This window comes from Ammospiza caudacuta, chromosome 9 (genome assembly GCF_027887145.1).
Source record: "Ammospiza caudacuta isolate bAmmCau1 chromosome 9, bAmmCau1.pri, whole genome shotgun sequence".
NCBI lineage: Eukaryota > Metazoa > Chordata > Aves > Passeriformes > Passerellidae > Ammospiza > Ammospiza caudacuta.
This window is the reverse complement of record NC_080601.1, coordinates 12,623,626-12,641,216: the sequence shown is the minus strand read 5'-3', so window position 1 is coordinate 12,641,216 and position 17,591 is coordinate 12,623,626. Positions and strand designations below refer to the sequence as shown.

General features: G+C 40.4%; 1 protein-coding gene across 1 annotated transcript in view; it reads left to right on the top strand.

Moving 5' to 3' along the window:
- Nucleotides 1-133: 133 nt before the first annotated feature.
- The window catches only part of GLUD1 (glutamate dehydrogenase 1), a 28,876-nt gene continuing 11,418 nt past the window's right edge, over nt 134-17,591 (top strand). Inside the window, exons 1-5 of the mRNA XM_058810939.1 lie at nt 134-630; nt 12,157-12,237; nt 13,070-13,125; nt 14,012-14,075; nt 15,688-15,782. Of these exons, the coding sequence (XP_058666922.1) occupies nt 198-630; nt 12,157-12,237; nt 13,070-13,125; nt 14,012-14,075; nt 15,688-15,782 (729 nt within the window). The 5' untranslated portion in view covers nt 134-197. The remainder of the gene's footprint in view (nt 631-12,156; nt 12,238-13,069; nt 13,126-14,011; nt 14,076-15,687; nt 15,783-17,591) is intronic.

Sequence of the window (17,591 nt, the reverse complement as noted above, 5' to 3'; positions counted from 1 at the left end):
TCCACGAATCCCGCCGGGGGCGGCGCGGGGCGCGGGGCGCAGGCGCGCTCGGAAGGCGCGGAGAGCTCCCGCCCCCCGCGGGCGCACCGCCCCCCCTGCAGCCCGCGTTTAAAGGCGACGGCGGCGGCGCCCGGCCCCCGGCCCCTCCTGTGACAGCGGCTACACCGCTCCGATTCTCGCGTCTGGCGGCCGCCGCCATGTACCGCTACTTGGGGGAGCTGCTGGCGTCCCGCCTGGCCGCCGGCTCGGTGCTGGCGGGCTCGGAGCCGGGCGGGCCGGCGGCGGCGGCCGGAGGGGCAGTGGTGGCGGCGGCGTGGGGCGGCGGCCGGTGTCCGCGGCGGCACTACTGCGAAGCGGCGAAGAAAGAGGACGACCCCAACTTCTTCAAGATGGTGGAGGGGTTCTTCGATCGCGGCGCCAGCATCGTGGAGGACAAGCTGGTGGAGGGGCTGCGCACCCGCGAGGGCTTGGAGGAGCGGCGCCACCGCGTCCGCGGCATCCTCCGCATCATCAAGCCCTGCAACCATGTGCTCAGCGTTACCTTCCCCATCAAGCGCGACAATGGCGAGTGGGAGGTGATCGAGGGCTACCGGGCGCAGCACAGCCAGCACCGCACGCCCTGCAAGGGAGGTGAGAGCCGCCGCCTCGCCGGGCCCGCCGAGGGCCGGGCCGCCCCGCCCCGCCGTGCCCCCGACCAGCCCCCCCTGTCCCGCCGTGCCTGTGCCCGCCCGGCCAGCCGGGGCAGCTCGCTGTGCCAGCCCTGGTATCCGATACCCGAGCAGAGGCAGGCGCAGGGCGGTTCCTCCTCAGCCCTCCGCTGAGGCGCTCCGCTGTCCCGGCCCCGCGGGTGACCCCGGGCCGGGTGTCACGGCCGCCGATCGGGCCTTGGCCGCTCCCACCGCCGGTCTGGCCCTAGGCATGGCGAGGAGATCCCCGCCTGATTTTCACTCAGACCTCCATAGTGTTTGTAGGGAAAGCGGGGAGCTCCATGCTAAAAGTGCCGGCTCGAGTCGAGCCGAGCCGCTGTCACTCAGACGGCTGTGTTGGCGAAAAGCTAGTGCTCGCACAGAAAACATCCCTAGAGGAAAATAACAAGTTTTAATAACAAGCTAACTGTGTTTCCAGTTACCGGCTGGATACATAGTTAGGCAAAACTGATTTTTCTGTAAGTGGCTAGCTCTAGGTAGGGGAGACATGCTGAGGGACCCGGAGGGTGAATCCCACTGGAGCTGAGCAGAGCTGGGCTCTCATGGGATCGGCCGTGATCTCAGAGGAATCAGACTCCCTTTTAGTCTGGGATAGATGGCATTTCCTTGAAAAACAAATACAGATGTCCTTCAGCATAACTTACTCAGGAGCTCTGATCTTTGTGGATATTTGAATATTGGAAACCATGTCAGGTCTGTGACTCAAACCAGAGCTTCTGTAGTCTGTAAACACGTGTATTTTTTTCAGTGTACATTAGCTTTATAGTAAATAATGGTGGCTACAGAAACCACACAATTTCTTATAAATGAAGTCGTCTAACTTCAAGTCTAGATTAGGAAGGATGTTCTTAGGTGAATGTGTTTGTGAGAATCAGTTCAGCTGGTATATATATGACATGAGGATTTCTCTCTGCAGCACAAATAGTGTGTCCTGTTAATGTGATTCCTAACATTCCAAAATCAAATATCTAGTGAGTGTCCTGTAACATGCTAAATTCTTACCCAAAAGAGGCCAACTCAACTTTCGGTTGTTTACTTGAAGCAAGAATTAGCATGAGACTCCAGCCAGCATGGGCGTGGCTGAAGTTTACTCTGTGTGAATCTACTGTTCTATACCATTGCTAGAATTTCTTTTAAAATACTGATGGATATACACTGCTGTTGTATTTCTGCCTCAGTTAAGTTACTCTTTGCTGCTGCTTACAAAAAGTCCTTTGCTGTACACTCTGTGTTACTCTTAAGATCCTGCTTGCATAACAAAATGCAGTCCAGTGGCAAATGAAGTAATAAAATAATATAGCTTCTGATATTTCACATTAGTACTGCTCATAAGTGAAGGAACTAATGTTTGCCAACAAATAATTATAAAATGCATTGTACATGAACAAACCTCACGAACTGGGTGATTGGACACTGTTCTGATGCCTACATTTCTAAATCCTCCCCAGAATTTCAGTGGCATTTGTTATGCCTGTCTGCACTCACACTGAAGCAAACACTGGAGCACTTACAGGCAATTGAAAATGACAGTTCAAGAAAGTAGGAAGTCTCAGTAGTTTGTCCTTTTCTTCTTGTGCTGTTCCCCACCCCCTCTGAATTTAGGGAAGGAATTGCAAATGATATTTCCTTTCCATTCTTAAGGACAGAGATCATTAATGGATTTCACCTTCTACTGCTCTCTAGGAATTTGCTCACTATCAGGTGACAGATCTGAATTGGTAGTAAATTTAAATGGGAGGCATGATAAGCAAAGATCAATTGCTTGAAACCGGATATGAAAAAGGTAAGGGGAAGTAGAACATTTCTACTTTTATGACAAGGGAGTGGTAGAGATATTTCTGCATTTATAGTGCACTTGATCCACCTGAAATGAAACGACAACTTGAGCTTTTGGGGATTTTTGAACTAGAATCCTAGTACAGTCCACAGGAATAAAAGCACAAAGTCCAATGAAACACAACTCCATATAACAGAATGAAGTGGAGAGACTTGCTGAAGTGAGTGTCCCACACACTGTGGACCCCAGAGGCCAATGCAAGTAATCCACACCATCAAGAAACTGCAAGGGACATAAGGCCCCCTTCTAAAAGGGTGAGTTGACAAGTGGAAGGCTTGCAAAGACGTTGGGAGGAACACAGCACATCTTTTCACATGCAGAATTGTGACCATTATCTTTGTGCTTCCTGAAAAGTAAAATTTGGTAAAGCAAGGTTACCCATTCTGCCTTTTTTCTTTGGTCTCTGTGTGCATTTGGTACTAAGAAAGAAATGGTGTTTAGTTACTGCTAGGTGATTGCAAGTAAGTGGGGATGCTTTGTCATGTCTATTGTTCTTTCAAGGAGCATTGTGCTTTAAAAGCTCATCTCTTATATTTCGTGATGTTTACATAAACTGAAGGATAAGAGATGCTGGTTAGAGAATATTAAATACTGTTCTGTATGCAGATCAGACAAATGATCAAAGTACACTTTAGGATTCAAGTAGGAAATGCAGGAGTACAAAAGTTTTTAGGTCTTTTAAAGGCTGTCCTCCTTTAATTGTTCCTAATTTTTTCAGTACATTCATACCAAAATACTTCATTAGCAGTTGTGTCTTCTGTATGCCTTTCTGTTTATAAGGGGATTTACAGATTTAACCATGAACTAATGAAGAATTTATACTGTAAATCAGATTTAAAAATCTTGATTTAAGTGCCCTAAACTTGGAGGCAGCTTAATTACTCAAAGAAGTATCTAAATAAACATTTTAATTAAATGCATTTTAGCAGCACCTTCTTATTTCTACTAAATGTTTGTAGTTAACTGTATAACATTTAGATGATGTTCCTTCTGTCAGAGGTATCTTCAATTGCTTTGCCTGCTCATTGTCTTCTGGAGTGAAACCTCAATCCCCATTTAGTGGTCCAGCCCAAATGTGAAAACTGCCAGAACCTAAATGCAAGGTTTATTTATAAATCTCACATATGCATGCAAATGATACCTGCTAGTAGAAACCAGCAGTTCCTTGACTAGTAATCATTCCATACCTGTTCTATGCTGGCTTCTCTTTTGCCTGCAAAGTAGAAATATCTCAGTAAAGTAAATGCCATGCCATGAGAGGACTGCTTTGAAAATACAGCTCCTGAGTGGGTGGATTACTGTAGCCTACACAGCTGCATGAGGGCAAATCCAAGATCAGTCTTACATTTTTTGTATAGGCAAACTTCTACACCTTGGTGAGAAACCTGACTGTTGTATTTCTATTCAAGAAGTACAATGCTCTTAATACCCTAATTCTAACAATCAAAAGCATTGTTAATAAAAATGGGAAGTTATTGAAAGGCTTTTCCTACTTTACTCTCTCCCCTCAAAGCACATGTAAGAGCACAAGTTAGCTTGGTTGTGTTGGACGTAGCTGTCACTACATAGCAGTGCAAGTGATTCTTCATCAGGTGAAGAACAGTGCTTTTCTGGAAAAGAAGCATGAGGTACTGAAACATGCTGTCTTCTCAGTTTACAGCTTCTGGTGGTTTTCCACCTTATTGAGAGAACCCAGAAATAACACTTGTTGAATCTTGTGCTGCTTACCTATTTAATTGTAGAAGTTAATCTTTAATTCTGCTTTGGGGGTTGCAAACTTTTGCAAGTTGAGAGAAGGTGGTGATTCTTTTCCTTAGCAGTGCTTCTCTGCTGTACTTTAGCAATCTTTACAGAACCATCATGAATATCCCCATTAAAGTGCTAGGTCTTGTAGTATGTCCAGCATGCAAATCCAGTTTTTAAGGACTCCATTTTCTGCAATGAAACTGTTTGCTACAAAGGAAAGATCAGTTAGATGCCTCCTTAGCCCACTGAGAATATGGAATAATTCTTGTGTTGGAACTCATGTTGCTTGTGCTCCAAATGTATTTATACAACTGGACTGATGCTGCCTGGTAGGTGGAGTAATGCTGTGGGTCACATCACTCTTTCCTTTGCTGGTGTGGTGACTTGCATGCCAGTGGCCAGTACTAACAGGAAACCACAGCTGCTCTCTTCACTGCACTGACAGCTGCCTAAAGAAGTAAAACAAACCAAGTAGGGTACAGGAAATGAGATGTCTGAATACAGATGACTGTTGGAAAGTACTCTGGCAGTCCCTACTTAAAATAATAAATTCTTCTAAATAATTTCAGCAGGTTCTGTGAAAGGTGTAGAACTGGATAAGCTACTTTTTATGTGGTTGCTGATGGCTATTTATCATTAATTGGTCCATTTCAGAAAACAAAATGAACTTACTGAATTTTTACCTGCTTAGTAGTATGGAAGTGATTCTGTTTTTGTTAGGCAGCATTTATAATGGGAATTATGCTGTGAAGTAGTTTCAAAGCTTTTTCAAGCCTTTCCATGTTAACCAGCTGTCCAACAGGTCTGTTATAAATGAAACCAAATGAATCAGAGCCAGAAACAGCCTAACTTGTTTGTGCTCACCCAAATTGCTCTAACCAAGTCCCAGCTGCTTCCTCAGTTCAGAAAGGCTTTAAAACCATCCTTAGCTCTGGACTAGATTTAGTAGAACTTTCATTTACAGAGGAATTTTAAAGTTTTGTCAAACATTACTTCTGAGTTCACTCTTTTATGTGAAGACAAATGAGTCTTACTTTATTTGTTCAGTTGACTTGGAGGTGAATGAATTTGATTTCCTGTGTGAATGAATTTGATTTCCAGCTGCCTTGGCTGGTTAGTGGAAGGAGGAGCTATTCTGCGCTACAAAACTTTCCTGTTGTCTGCTCTTGGCTGCATTTATTCTGCCTATCAGGATTTATCCTTCTCACTTGGCTCAGGAGTTCATATTAATGAGTTTCTTACTGCATAAGGTGACTTTTATTCATGCCAGCCTTGCTGCAGTTTTCCAATTGCAGAGGTCCAAGGCTGGCACTGATCTCAGTGCCCAGTCACAAAATAGTCTCTGTTGCAAACATTATTGTGGTTAAAACAGTGTACATACCTGATGATGGAAACCTCACTTGCAAAAGAAAAACCTGTACATGCAAGACTTGGACCAGTCCACCATTGCTTATTCCTTTTCTAAGAGGGTAAGGAGTAGTGCTATAAGGTATCTTGGAACCAGCAGAGCTGTTTATCTTGGGGTTGAATTAGTGGCTTTGATTTTTTTAAATCATGCCTGGGTGAAAGTTAAGAGCTTTGCTTTTGGCCCAGGGTCTTTTGAGTAAGACAGGGAAATGTACCCTATGGGCCATGCACAGATGGAACTATAACATGGACCATCTGTAACCTGAAATAAACCTTGGAAACTGATCTAACTCCAAAGGAGCAGGAGAGGTTTTTTGGGGGAAAAAAGGTGATTAGCCTAATGGTGATAACACTTCAATGTTACAGCTAAAGCTTACACGAGTGCCTTACTTTCATAGAATCATTAAGACTGGAAAATACCTCTAAGATTGAGTCCAACCTTTGACCAATTTTCAAAGGTTTCTACTCTCTTATTGTAACTTATCTAACTTCACAATTAGTGCAACAGTGGATATACATTTAAATTGCAAATGAAAAAAAAGGAATGTATATCTTTTAATATGCTAGTGATAATGTGAACCATATCAGGTTTTTGTTTTTACCTTTGATATTCTTGTAAGAGGCTATGCCTTGCTCTTTTGGCTGTGAATCTTAGTCTCAGCTTTTTCATATAATCAGCTCATACTGTTGGTGCAGTAGCCAGCTTTGTCCTTGATCTTAAATAGTTGTTTTCCCTTGCTACTGTTGGTTCTTTGTCTATTTATAGAGAGATCATACCTCTCTCAGCATTGGGCTTTCTGCATAAACACGTGTTGGGGAGAGGAATCTCCTGTGTGATAGCCTCCCTCCTGTTCTCTGGGTGATCCTAGCAAACACTTTTTTGTTGCATGAATTGCAACAGCTCCATCTTGTTAGAAATTAGACTCTTAGGAAGAGCATGGAATTTGCCTGCCTCGTGTCAGCACTGTGGTGGCTTCTTGCTTTGTGGCTCCTATGGCATCTGGACCAGCCAGGGCCAACTTGTGTGTTGTTTCCCCCTCTGCACACACCACCCTGCACGTGGTAATAATAATATCTATGTGGAAGCAGTTTACTGTATCTCCCTGGTTTTGTCCTTCTTCCTACAGTGTTGAGTGCACTTTAATGAGTGATCTAATCCTTTAGGTGGGGCTGAGGTAGTTCTGTAGGTGAGAGACTTTACTTCATAGCCAGATTCCAAGTGCATAAATTCATGTCCTATTTGCTTGCTTGGTAGTGCACTAGATTTGCCATATTGACGTTTAATACATCAAATGTTATCAATGCACCAGAGGTAGTTCTTGAATAGAGAAAATTCTTGGCTTTTCTCAGCATAGATTTAAATAAACATATATCTTCAAGCATATTTCAATGCAGCTTATTAAAAACATACAATAAGTGGTATACTGAAGTATTCTGGCTGGCTGAATACCTTATAGTCATTTTATACATACTGGTGCTTAAAGTAGAATGGGGGATGTCTCTATAGGGGAATGTCTTTCCTACCCCAGCTTTGTAGCTGGCTACTGCTGCGTAGGAAGAGATAAATATTTTCATCTCTTCTCTTGGCAGTTAGTGAATTGAATTTAGGAATTAGTGGTTCTTGTTGCTGATTGGTGTACAGTGTTCTTGTTTTCCAGTACTGAATTACTCATCTTGCTTTATTAGGTTTATCTGGAATTTCTTTGTCTTCAATAATTACAAATTGGTCACTGAGCTGTTTACCACACTTTTCAAATGGTTAAATAAGGCTCAGCAGTTTCCTTCTTGGGAAGGTTGAATTGTTTTTCTGAATCTAGAAAAATGTCTGTGTTCTGAAAGGGTTTAAGAATTACTGAGATGATATGTCCCTACTGAGTTAAGTTTCAGTGAATACTGAGTTTGATGGTTGTACAATCATAATTGCACTTGTGTACTAACCAAACATGAAAATATACACAATGCAGAGTTAAAACATTAAGGAACTAAGGCACTGCAGTAAGTGCTGGGGCTGATGTATGGATTTTGCAGAATCCATAGGTGAGCATCTCTACTGAAGCTCCTTCAGACTGTGGGCCTAAAGGAAAGCCTTTGGACTGTGTCAGGCAAGCTGCTAACCCACAGAGCTGCTGCAGAATCCAGTGCTGCTAACTGGGAGATTAACATGCCTGTAGTCAGTCCTAGGAGCTTCCAGAGGAGATGATGACATCTGTGTTGCTGACTGTGTATGGCTAGTGCAGGATAGCTGCTGCTCTGGAAGGTTTCTTTTGATGAACAAGCACTTTGCAAAGAGAGGTGAGCAGAACAAATGCACCATATTAACAGGAATTGTCATCTGTAAAGGACCCAAATTACTTCCAAAGTTCACAAGAACATGACAACCAGAAAAAAACACTGAAGTCAAAGCAGGACAAAACCCTTGGTTAGATATTAATAATTAAGCTGAGATGCAAATGTGTTCCAGGTTCTGGGGAACTCGAGAGACTTGCTAAGATTTACAAGATTCTTAGAACAGAAGGAGTAGTTTACCAAGTGTTTTGCTTTGAACTGTTGCTATGGCAACTGTTGAGGGGTTTTTTGAGACTTTGAATACCTTGTGCTTGTTAGTAGCAAGGACACATGTAGGTGCTACCATTTAGGATCACTGCACAAGAAGCTCAGAAAATAGTGACACAAATGTCCCTAAATAGATTTGTAGGCGTACTAGAAAGGCAGTAGTCATCCTTGAAAAGGATCCTTGAAAAGGATGACTACTGTACACCACATTTGCTAAGGAAGCATAATAAACACACTTAACATCACAGAACATACTGAAGTCTGTACAATGTAAAATCTAGTATGATGTATAACCAATTTTCTTGGAAATCAAGGTCTTTGTTATGCGTATGTTAGTACAGTCCTTGCTACAAAATGATAAAATGATTAAAATTATAACTAACTGCTGTTACTATAGAATCCAAAGTAGCCTTGCTGATAAAGACTGCTTTGATGAGAAGAAGTAACTGAATGAGATATAATATCTCCATAATACACATCATAAAAAAGAAGTTTTAAAAGCATAGACACTGCCATGTAGTGATAAAGCCTTCTCTTCATACTGACCAATACTAAAAAATTAAATGAAAACTTATTTCCTCATTTAGAAGCCTTTGTGCATAGAAAAACAGTTACTCTTAGCATACTGTTTGACTTCTTGGGGTGTGGTAAGGAAAGAGAATTCTCAACTGGAACAAGAATTCATATGTTTTCCAATGAAAAGTATTTTCCATGGTTGTGAGTCATACTGTAACTTGAGGCTTTCTTCAAACTATTTTTTTGCAGTTGTCTGTAAAAGTCACAAGTTTCCAGAGACTTACTGACTGGGACTTGCCAGAGTTTAAAAAAATTGTAATCTTGCTACCCCACAGTGACTTTGTTTGCTTTTATGTGGTAAGAACCTTAAAAAAACCCCAAAAAATCAAACCCAGTATTTTATCTGTGTATATGGTCCATTTTTAGACTTAGGCTATTGAATGCCTAGTAACACTGCCAAAAGATGCCACACAAATGCGTGGCAATACTCCTGCCAAATTAGGAAGCTGTCAAACTAAATTTCAATGATGTCCAAATAGAATAGAAATTAAGTAATAATTTTATCTTTATGCATCTGCTTGCAGATGGAATGTACAGCATTCTCAGATGCCTGCTTCTCATCAGTCTTAACAGCTTAGCACAAATAACTTCCCTGTCAAGAGGTGGCCCTCCTGTAAAGTAATTACAATTCCTGGAAAACAGTCACTGGCTGAATTGTGAAAAGGAATTAAGTGTTAGCACATCTTAAATGTTGTGTGCTCCTGCCAGGGAAAGGAAAAATTCATCACACCTGTCAGAGAACTTGGGTTCACATCCTGAACTTCACCTAATGAAAGATTTTACCACATAAACTAGAGAAGAGTGATCAGTAAAGTCAGCGCAACTCTCAGAACCAACTAGTCTTCCACTTACAAAGATAAAGCCAGCAGTCAAATCATTTTAATTACAACTGTTTAAAAGCCTGGAAAAGGAGTTAAATCTTATTCTGAAGTACAAAGTTGTCCAGAAAAGAACGGTTTTGACCCCAAGTCCAAAAGTTTCCTGTGTTCTGGTGTGTGTCCATGGCTGACAGGCAGCTCAGGTGAAAGCCTGTCAGTACTTTGTTAGTTTGGGGGCTTTTTCCCTATTTACCTTCATATGAAGACTTCACATTTATTACGTCAAAGTTTGTGGTAATACAAGGAACTGGAGATCTAACTGTTCTACATGCACTGGAGTAAATATGTGCACCAGCACTTCCAGTTATAGTGCTGCTTGTTTACCTCTTCAGATCCTATCTTCTGTAGGATTTGCAGAAGAAGCTTCCCTCCCTTTTTGTATTTTGCTTCTCTCTTTAAACTGTTCAAGATAACTATCCCAAAGAATTTTGTTTCCTTGCTGCTTTTCATATATCAATAAACAACATTTTGTGTGCCTGCAGGAGTACATTTATAGCAAAACTGCTTTGTATACACAGCTTAGAAGTTTCAATAGGTAAATGGGTTGAATAAATACACAGCAATCTAGTTCACCTGGGGGGTGGAGGGGCAGAGTTCACTTTTGGTCAACATAGGCTGTGACTCCAAACTTGGCTGGCTTGAGCAATACTCAGATGAGACCTGTTCCCAGAGTAGCTGCTCAGCCAAGAGGGAATGGCTTCCCCAGGCAGGACAGTCAGTGCCATAGGTAGTGCTCACGCTTGCTCAGAGCTTGACAGAAGGACAACTGCTCCTCTGAAGAATCAGAGGAAGACATATAAAAAAACCCCAACACATTAATATTCTAACTTTCACTGGTCTTTTGGGCTCTAATAGGTTCTACTTAAATTTTGTATATTACTTCCCATGAGAAGGTTATTGAAAGCTCAGACATCAACTCCTTGCAGCTATCTAAGTCAGAAACTACTTAGTTTGCTTTTGGGGACCACCCTTCCCCCATATACACAATAAATTTAAATTCTGTTCTGCAGAGGCATGGAACTTTCTTTTACTGATTGAACTCACATAAGAAAGCAGCACTTGGCCCTCAGCTTTATTTGAGCAGCACTTAGTTCCTTTGAAACTGGGATTGTTTCCAGAGCATTCAGGAATGGCTTTTATAGCAGCACAGTGCTTTAGTTTGGATAATGTATGCTGGCCTTTTTTCACTCCTGAGAACCTGAATATGGTCTTCTCTTTACATAATAGGAAATTTGTGGTGCCATGTTCTGGCATCCAAAGGACACTCTGTGCCTGCTACAAACCACCGTGCAACTTGGCAGAACCTACAGCCAAAGACTTGGGGAGTAAAGATGGGAATAAGAAATTATTCATGGCTCTGTTGTATACTTGGTTAAGTAGGAGAAACTTGGATAGAAACAAACATATGCTGTAGGACCCTTTTTCTTGTGGCCACATGACTTTGGGCACATGTTGATCTTAAACATCATATTTAAGTTTCTCTAGTTCTCTGCATCTGCTTTGTCAGTTTGGTTAAATATTTCCTACTCTGTAGCTACCTTCAGGTAAATGAATCTTAACTTTGACTTCAATAAATGTATTGAATTTTTCCATTTTTCAAAAGACTGGTAAGAGTCAGGCAGGTGAAAGATCTCCTTACCTTTGTGTAACCATTTTTTTACTCAGCTTTGAGTTGCCTTGAATGCTGAGCTCACTCATTGTGCATCTCAGCTGCTGCCAGCACACAACAAATTGAATTTGCATTTGTACCATGTGTTAGCACACACTTGCAGCCCTGCTGAGTGACTTGGAGCAGGGAATGCAGGTGTGGGCTGGCTTCCATGTGGGAATGTGGGTGTGGGATGGGTGGCCTTGTCTCACAAGCTCACTGGTGTAGGACTGTTCCCTCAAATTGTTTTGAAAAAATCCAAACTAGCAGAGTGGTTTGTCACTTTTTGTTCTGTGGTTGTGCCTAGCAGCCAGAACCTTGAAGCCAAGGCTTAGAACTTAACAGGAGCTTGTATTACTCCATCGAAAAGATCTTGATTATAACCTGTACTGGTAAGTTATGGTCAGGAACAAAGTTAATCTTGTATATACAATGAATGAAGTCCAAAGCTAAAGATCTTGGGAATGCTGAAGAGCTTTATCAGCCTCTGGAAAACTCTGCTTTTAGCTACCTGTCAGCTTGATTCATCTTCATCACAAGCAATATTCACTTTTTTTCCCTAAGGCTGAGTGCTGCCATTAAGCTACTTCACAGAAAATTACTGCAGTAGTGAATTTCTGCTACATAAAAGATAAACATTTAAATAGGAGAACAGGGTCTTGTTCTTTATCTCTTAGAGTAAATAAGTTGATAAACAACCCACTTGCATGCTAAAAATTTTTGGTGTGGATTAACCCTTCTCAATTTATAAACACTTCTGAAGGTGTTTAGTGAATTCCTATTTTTTCTCATGTGTCTTTGCAGGTATCCGTTACAGTATGGACGTTAGTGTGGATGAAGTGAAAGCCTTAGCATCTCTCATGACATACAAATGTGCTGTGGTTGGTAAGTGTTCATTTTTCAAGCAAGATTTCAATCTTCAGTTTCAATCAGTACGGATGTAATTACATAGAAAAATGACATAGAAACATGTAAAGGATTAAAATGAATTTGAGATACTAATCTCTAATTTAAATCTGTAGCAAGGTGGGAAAATCTATAGTGACCAAAATAATAATATGTATGTCACTGAAAATACTTAAATAAGGTTGCATTTTCATTTGAAAAGTCCAGATTCTGCTAACTACCCTCTCCCATAGAAAGAACTACATCTTGAACTAATATTCAAGTATGACAAACTTGGATTAGTAGGGGACTAATTTTAGGGGGAACAGATGGAAGCTGTAAAGGATTCAGGCAGAGGAGCTATGGAGAGCAAAGGATAAAATTCCTTTATGGGTTATAAAGAAGTATAACTTGTACACAGCTACTAAATTGTAGAGAAGTTTGGAGAGAATCTGCTTATTATGTGTAAGAAAAGAAAATACTTTCCCCTAATGTATATAGGTATGCTTAGGACTCCCAAAGTAAACTTTTTGAGCTAAACCAGTAAAATATAAAAGGTAAAACTTATTATTTCTACAAGTGCCAAGTACAAGAGATATTTAATCATAGAGAATTTAAATAATGAACTTTTAAAGACAATTTTCAAAGTGCCTTGAAAGATCTCCCATTTTTATAAGAGTACCTAGATCAGATTATAACTTACACTTCAGAAGCCATAAGCGCAGCAAAACCAAAATCACCACTAAAATCAAAGATATAATTACACATCTTTCTCACGTGTTCTGCCTTTGTTGTTGAAAAAGTAAAATGATTTTCCTTTGCATTCTTGTAGATGTGCCATTTGGTGGGGCAAAGGCTGGTGTCAAGATCAATCCCAAGAACTACACAGTAAGCCTAATCATAGATAAAAATTTGGGTATCTGCAATACTGAAGCCAGCCAGTAAAAAAAGCTCTTCTAAGGGCATTATTGACCACTTAAAACCTCCTGCCACTTCTGCCTCTGTAAAGGCTCAATATAGCCTGTGCATGCAATAGGTAGCAAAAGAATTTTTAAAAGGTCTGTGTTTCAGAGGTGGAATACTTCAACTACTTAATTATTTTTTTCTGAAAATCAGGAGACTACAAATAATTTGGAACCTGGAATTTTTTTAAAGTTGATACTGTTAGTAAAAGCTTAAATTAAGTTACTCTTAAAAAAAAAAAGTTAATGTTTTTGTTTATTTTGACTAATAGTTTTATGCTCCATTAAACCATTCTATGCAGTGTTCCAGTGTGAATAATAACTAACTTGGCTTATAAAAGGTTTACTGCAGGCTTGCCTTCTTGCCCTACTTAAAACAACTTGTACAGAAAGGAATACTAGAATACATAACAGATATTCTAAGCTGAAAGCTCCTGTAAGGATTTGTGTCAAGTCATTTGGCTGTGTTGATTACACAAGTGGCAGGGCCAGCTCTTGCTGTTGCTGGTTGTAAATCGCTCACACAGGATATCAGATTTGTTTGCTGGAAATCTCTGCTATGGGCACAGGTGGTTCTTCCTGTGCCATGCTCCCAATTTGTCATGGATCAGAATGTACAGAAAGAAATTCCAATGTTTCTTGTGCTGCCTGAGTACCAATGGTCTGCTAGGGAGTGGCATATAAATTATATAAATTATGAATCATCCTTTCTCCTAAAAGAAGAGGGCGTTGGCTTATGCTTGGGCTAAGTGTGAGCAAATACTCATAAGCACTAATGATTTCTTCTGATATTTATTGCATTTTCTCTACAGGACAATGAATTGGAGAAGATCACAAGAAGGTTTACTATGGAGCTGGCAAAAAAGGGCTTTATTGGTATGTTGGGCAGCATTACTATTCAAATTTAGGGATCTGATTTGTTGTGCATTGGCAGTGTCTGTTAGATGATATCCCTAAGTAACGGTATTTTTGAGAGCTGTAAACAATTTGGATACAGAACTTTCAGCAAGAACCACAAAGAGTTGAGTCATTGCATCCTAGTGCATTTTAAAGGGAACTGTGTCTTAACTTTTTCTGCTAGCTGTTCTAGCTATGAGAAGCCACAAAAGCTGAGGTCACAGTATTCAAAATGAATCACATTTCTCTCAGAGTTAGATCATAAAATGGTGACCATATTTGTTGCAGTTTTAGTTAATAGCATGCTCTTCACTGTTACTGTTTCCTGTAGTCTCAGTTGGGGCTTTTGGCAGGTATCTGAGGAAAGAGAGGAAGGAAATAGAAGATCCACCCCAGCAAAAGTTGATGGCTTCACCCATGGCAACCAGAGGCTGCAAGGGAAGCGTAGGCAAGAGGCATAGGAGCCTGTTGTAACAGAACCTCAGCTTCTGTAATGTCAGTAGGGCTTTATTCACACTCAGCCCTGAGCTGTTCTGGTAGCTTTGCTGCCTGGACATCTCCTCTGCAGAAAGCTGACCATTACCAGCTCAACTTTTAATTGAAGGGAGCAGCTTTACCCAGAGAAGGTTCTTACTCAAATGAATAATGAGGCATGTAACTAGTTAGAGGACTGTCATGTATTCCTGATATCTAACTGCCTTGGAATGTCTATCCTTTAATCTGCATTTTCTTGCTCTTCAGCCAGTGTTTGCTGCTCTTCCAGACAGAGCATTTATCATCTAAATTAAGCTCCTTTATAAACACACTTACTGATGTTACATGTGACTGTGGTTTTACTGTACACAATGCAAGCTACAGTGATAATTAGTTCTGTGACAATTAAAATGGTTTGATAAAATTATCTTCCTTTTTGGCTCTCTGGTTGGTGCTACACAACTTTCACAAACCTTTTAAAAATACTTAGAAAAATTGTTGGAGCAGAGTTGCATATAATATCCTGATTAGCAGGTTTCTATGATCTTAAATAGTCTGGGGGAAATACTATTTTTAGCTATCTAAAAAACCAGATTTTTTTATAATTTCAACAGATTTGTGAGACTTCTTTTAAAGGTTTATTTCATCAGGAAAGAGAAATGAAACTTTTCTTGAAGTAAGCAGTAAAATCAAATGCATGTACTACAGTGCAGTGACTAGGCACAGCCTATCTTCAATATTTAACCTCACCCAGGAACAGAAAGGAAATTCTTATGCAGAAGAATCCAATCAATATCACAGTATATAGAAATTATACCCACATAGCACCCTTCCTGCAAAAAAACCCCAAACTACTCATCTTCTTATTGAGCAAGAGGCCTTTGCCTTTTATCAGACGGCTTATGTAAAGTTGAGGGTTTTGATAATATTGTACAAAGGTGTGATAAAGCATCTAAAACTGCATTGAATCCAGAAGAATGTGTTCCTTGTATAGTAAACTGAGGATTAAAGAGTAAAACAGTTCTTCTCTGTTAGGCCTGCAGTTCCCAAGGGAATAATGATTGACAATAACTATTTCTGTTGGATCCTTAAGAGCTTTTTTCACTGCTGCCAACAGGACCTGGTGTGGATGTTCCTGCTCCTGATATGAGCACGGGGGAGAGGGAGATGTCCTGGATTGCTGACACCTATGCCAGTACCATAGGACACTATGTAAGTCTTGTGCAGAGGCTTTCAAGCAGAAAAGCTGCCTAATCATATCAATTTGTTTACTTGATCTAAAAATATTCTTACAAAGTGTGACAGCCTCAGTGGTGTGAGGATTTTAGGGTACAGCAAAGGAAAAATAGCTTTAAGAATAATATTCTTACACTAGCCTTAAAAGAGGCTTCTCTGATACAATACTGATTGCAATTGTTCAACAAAAGAAAATACGCTTTTTAAAGGTATATAGTCTAAAATTGGTTTCTGTTTCTGTAATTTTCCTCTGCTTTTCATTGGTATTGTAATTAGTAATTTAAAGTTGTTAACTGATAACTGAATTTACAAGTTTTATTAAATGCATGCTCATGGTTTTGCTCATTCAAGAGACAATGCAAATTACATTCACACTATTGATACAACTTCTAAAAGTTTTAAGACTCTCTGCAGTCTACTAGAAGTAACAAGTTTCATTGTGGACTTCAGCAAATTCTTCAAAGTGTAGACCAAAAGTACACTGACATAATTTATAGCCCAGGAGGCAATAAAAAAAATTTAAAGTTTTTAAAAATTACTTTTTTATGCTAGCCCTTGGTTTGGCCTTTGTCCTTGTGTCAGTGGGGTTATTTGTACCTGTTAACCAAACACTTTTGTTGTACGCTTTCAACAGGTCTGTTCAAAGAAAAAACACATTTTGGACAACTTATTTGTTAGTAGCTGTGTATTAATGTGCCAATATGCTATTCTAGTGCATGTTTGCCTACCCCAGCTCCTCTTGCCTTGCACTCAGTGCAGTCCCTTGCAGCAGCTCCCTGCAGCCCTGCAGGTGTGTGCCTGGGCCATTGGTGCCGTGGCCACGTGCCTCGCTCTGGCACATTGCTCAGGACGTGCCTGCTGTCCTCAGGCAAATCCTGGCACAACACTTGTCTGGGGCCTTGGACACTGGGAGGTGCAGTGGCACAGGTTATCCTAAGTCTGAAATACTGGGTGTCTTATGGAAGGAAAAAAGGAATGCTTGAAGAATCAGCTGGGGCATGTTGACTAGTTAAATTACTTTTGCACTAATCTCTCTGTTAGGGATATCATTGTGAAACATTATTTGCTTTTTGCTATTCACGTAGGTAAATATTTTAATTGAAACTTGATATCTGATAAAATGGTAAAGTTGTTAATTCAGAAGGACTTCAGAATGCAGGGTGGCAATTAGTTCCCTCAGTCAGAACTTAAAATTCCAACTTAGAGCAAAACTACTGCCTCAAAGCATCGAGTTTTAACATTTAACCCATGGCACTAAAATGTATATTTCACTGTGATACAACAGCACTGTGTTATTGAGACTGACAAGAAGGATCACAGCAAGTGACCTGCTTTAAGATTTGCTGTATTAAAGAGTTCTCATGCAGTTTTATACAAAAGCTCAATTAAAAAAAAAAAAAAAAATAAACTAAACCTGATAGAGAAGTTTTCAAATGGATGAATTACTTATTCTTACCACTTTATAAGCTCACCTTATTTTGGATTCCTACACATGCTTATGATTCAATAACAAAAGAAAAGAAAATAACTACTGAGGATTAAAATTGGAATTACCCTACAACAGCTTCTTTTTAGCCTCCCTCTGTATGGCAGTATCTTATTGAAAAATAAAAGAAACTGAGAGGATTCAGGAACGCTTTTCTGCAAAGTTAATTAAGAATGGAAATAAGGGGCAGGGGAGGAATGTGAGTTTCCTTAATTTTGTTGAGTTGCTTGTTTGTACTTGAGAGAGTGGTAGCCATAGTGAAACTCCAGAGCTATTGTGGAAAATGACCAGGTAATGGA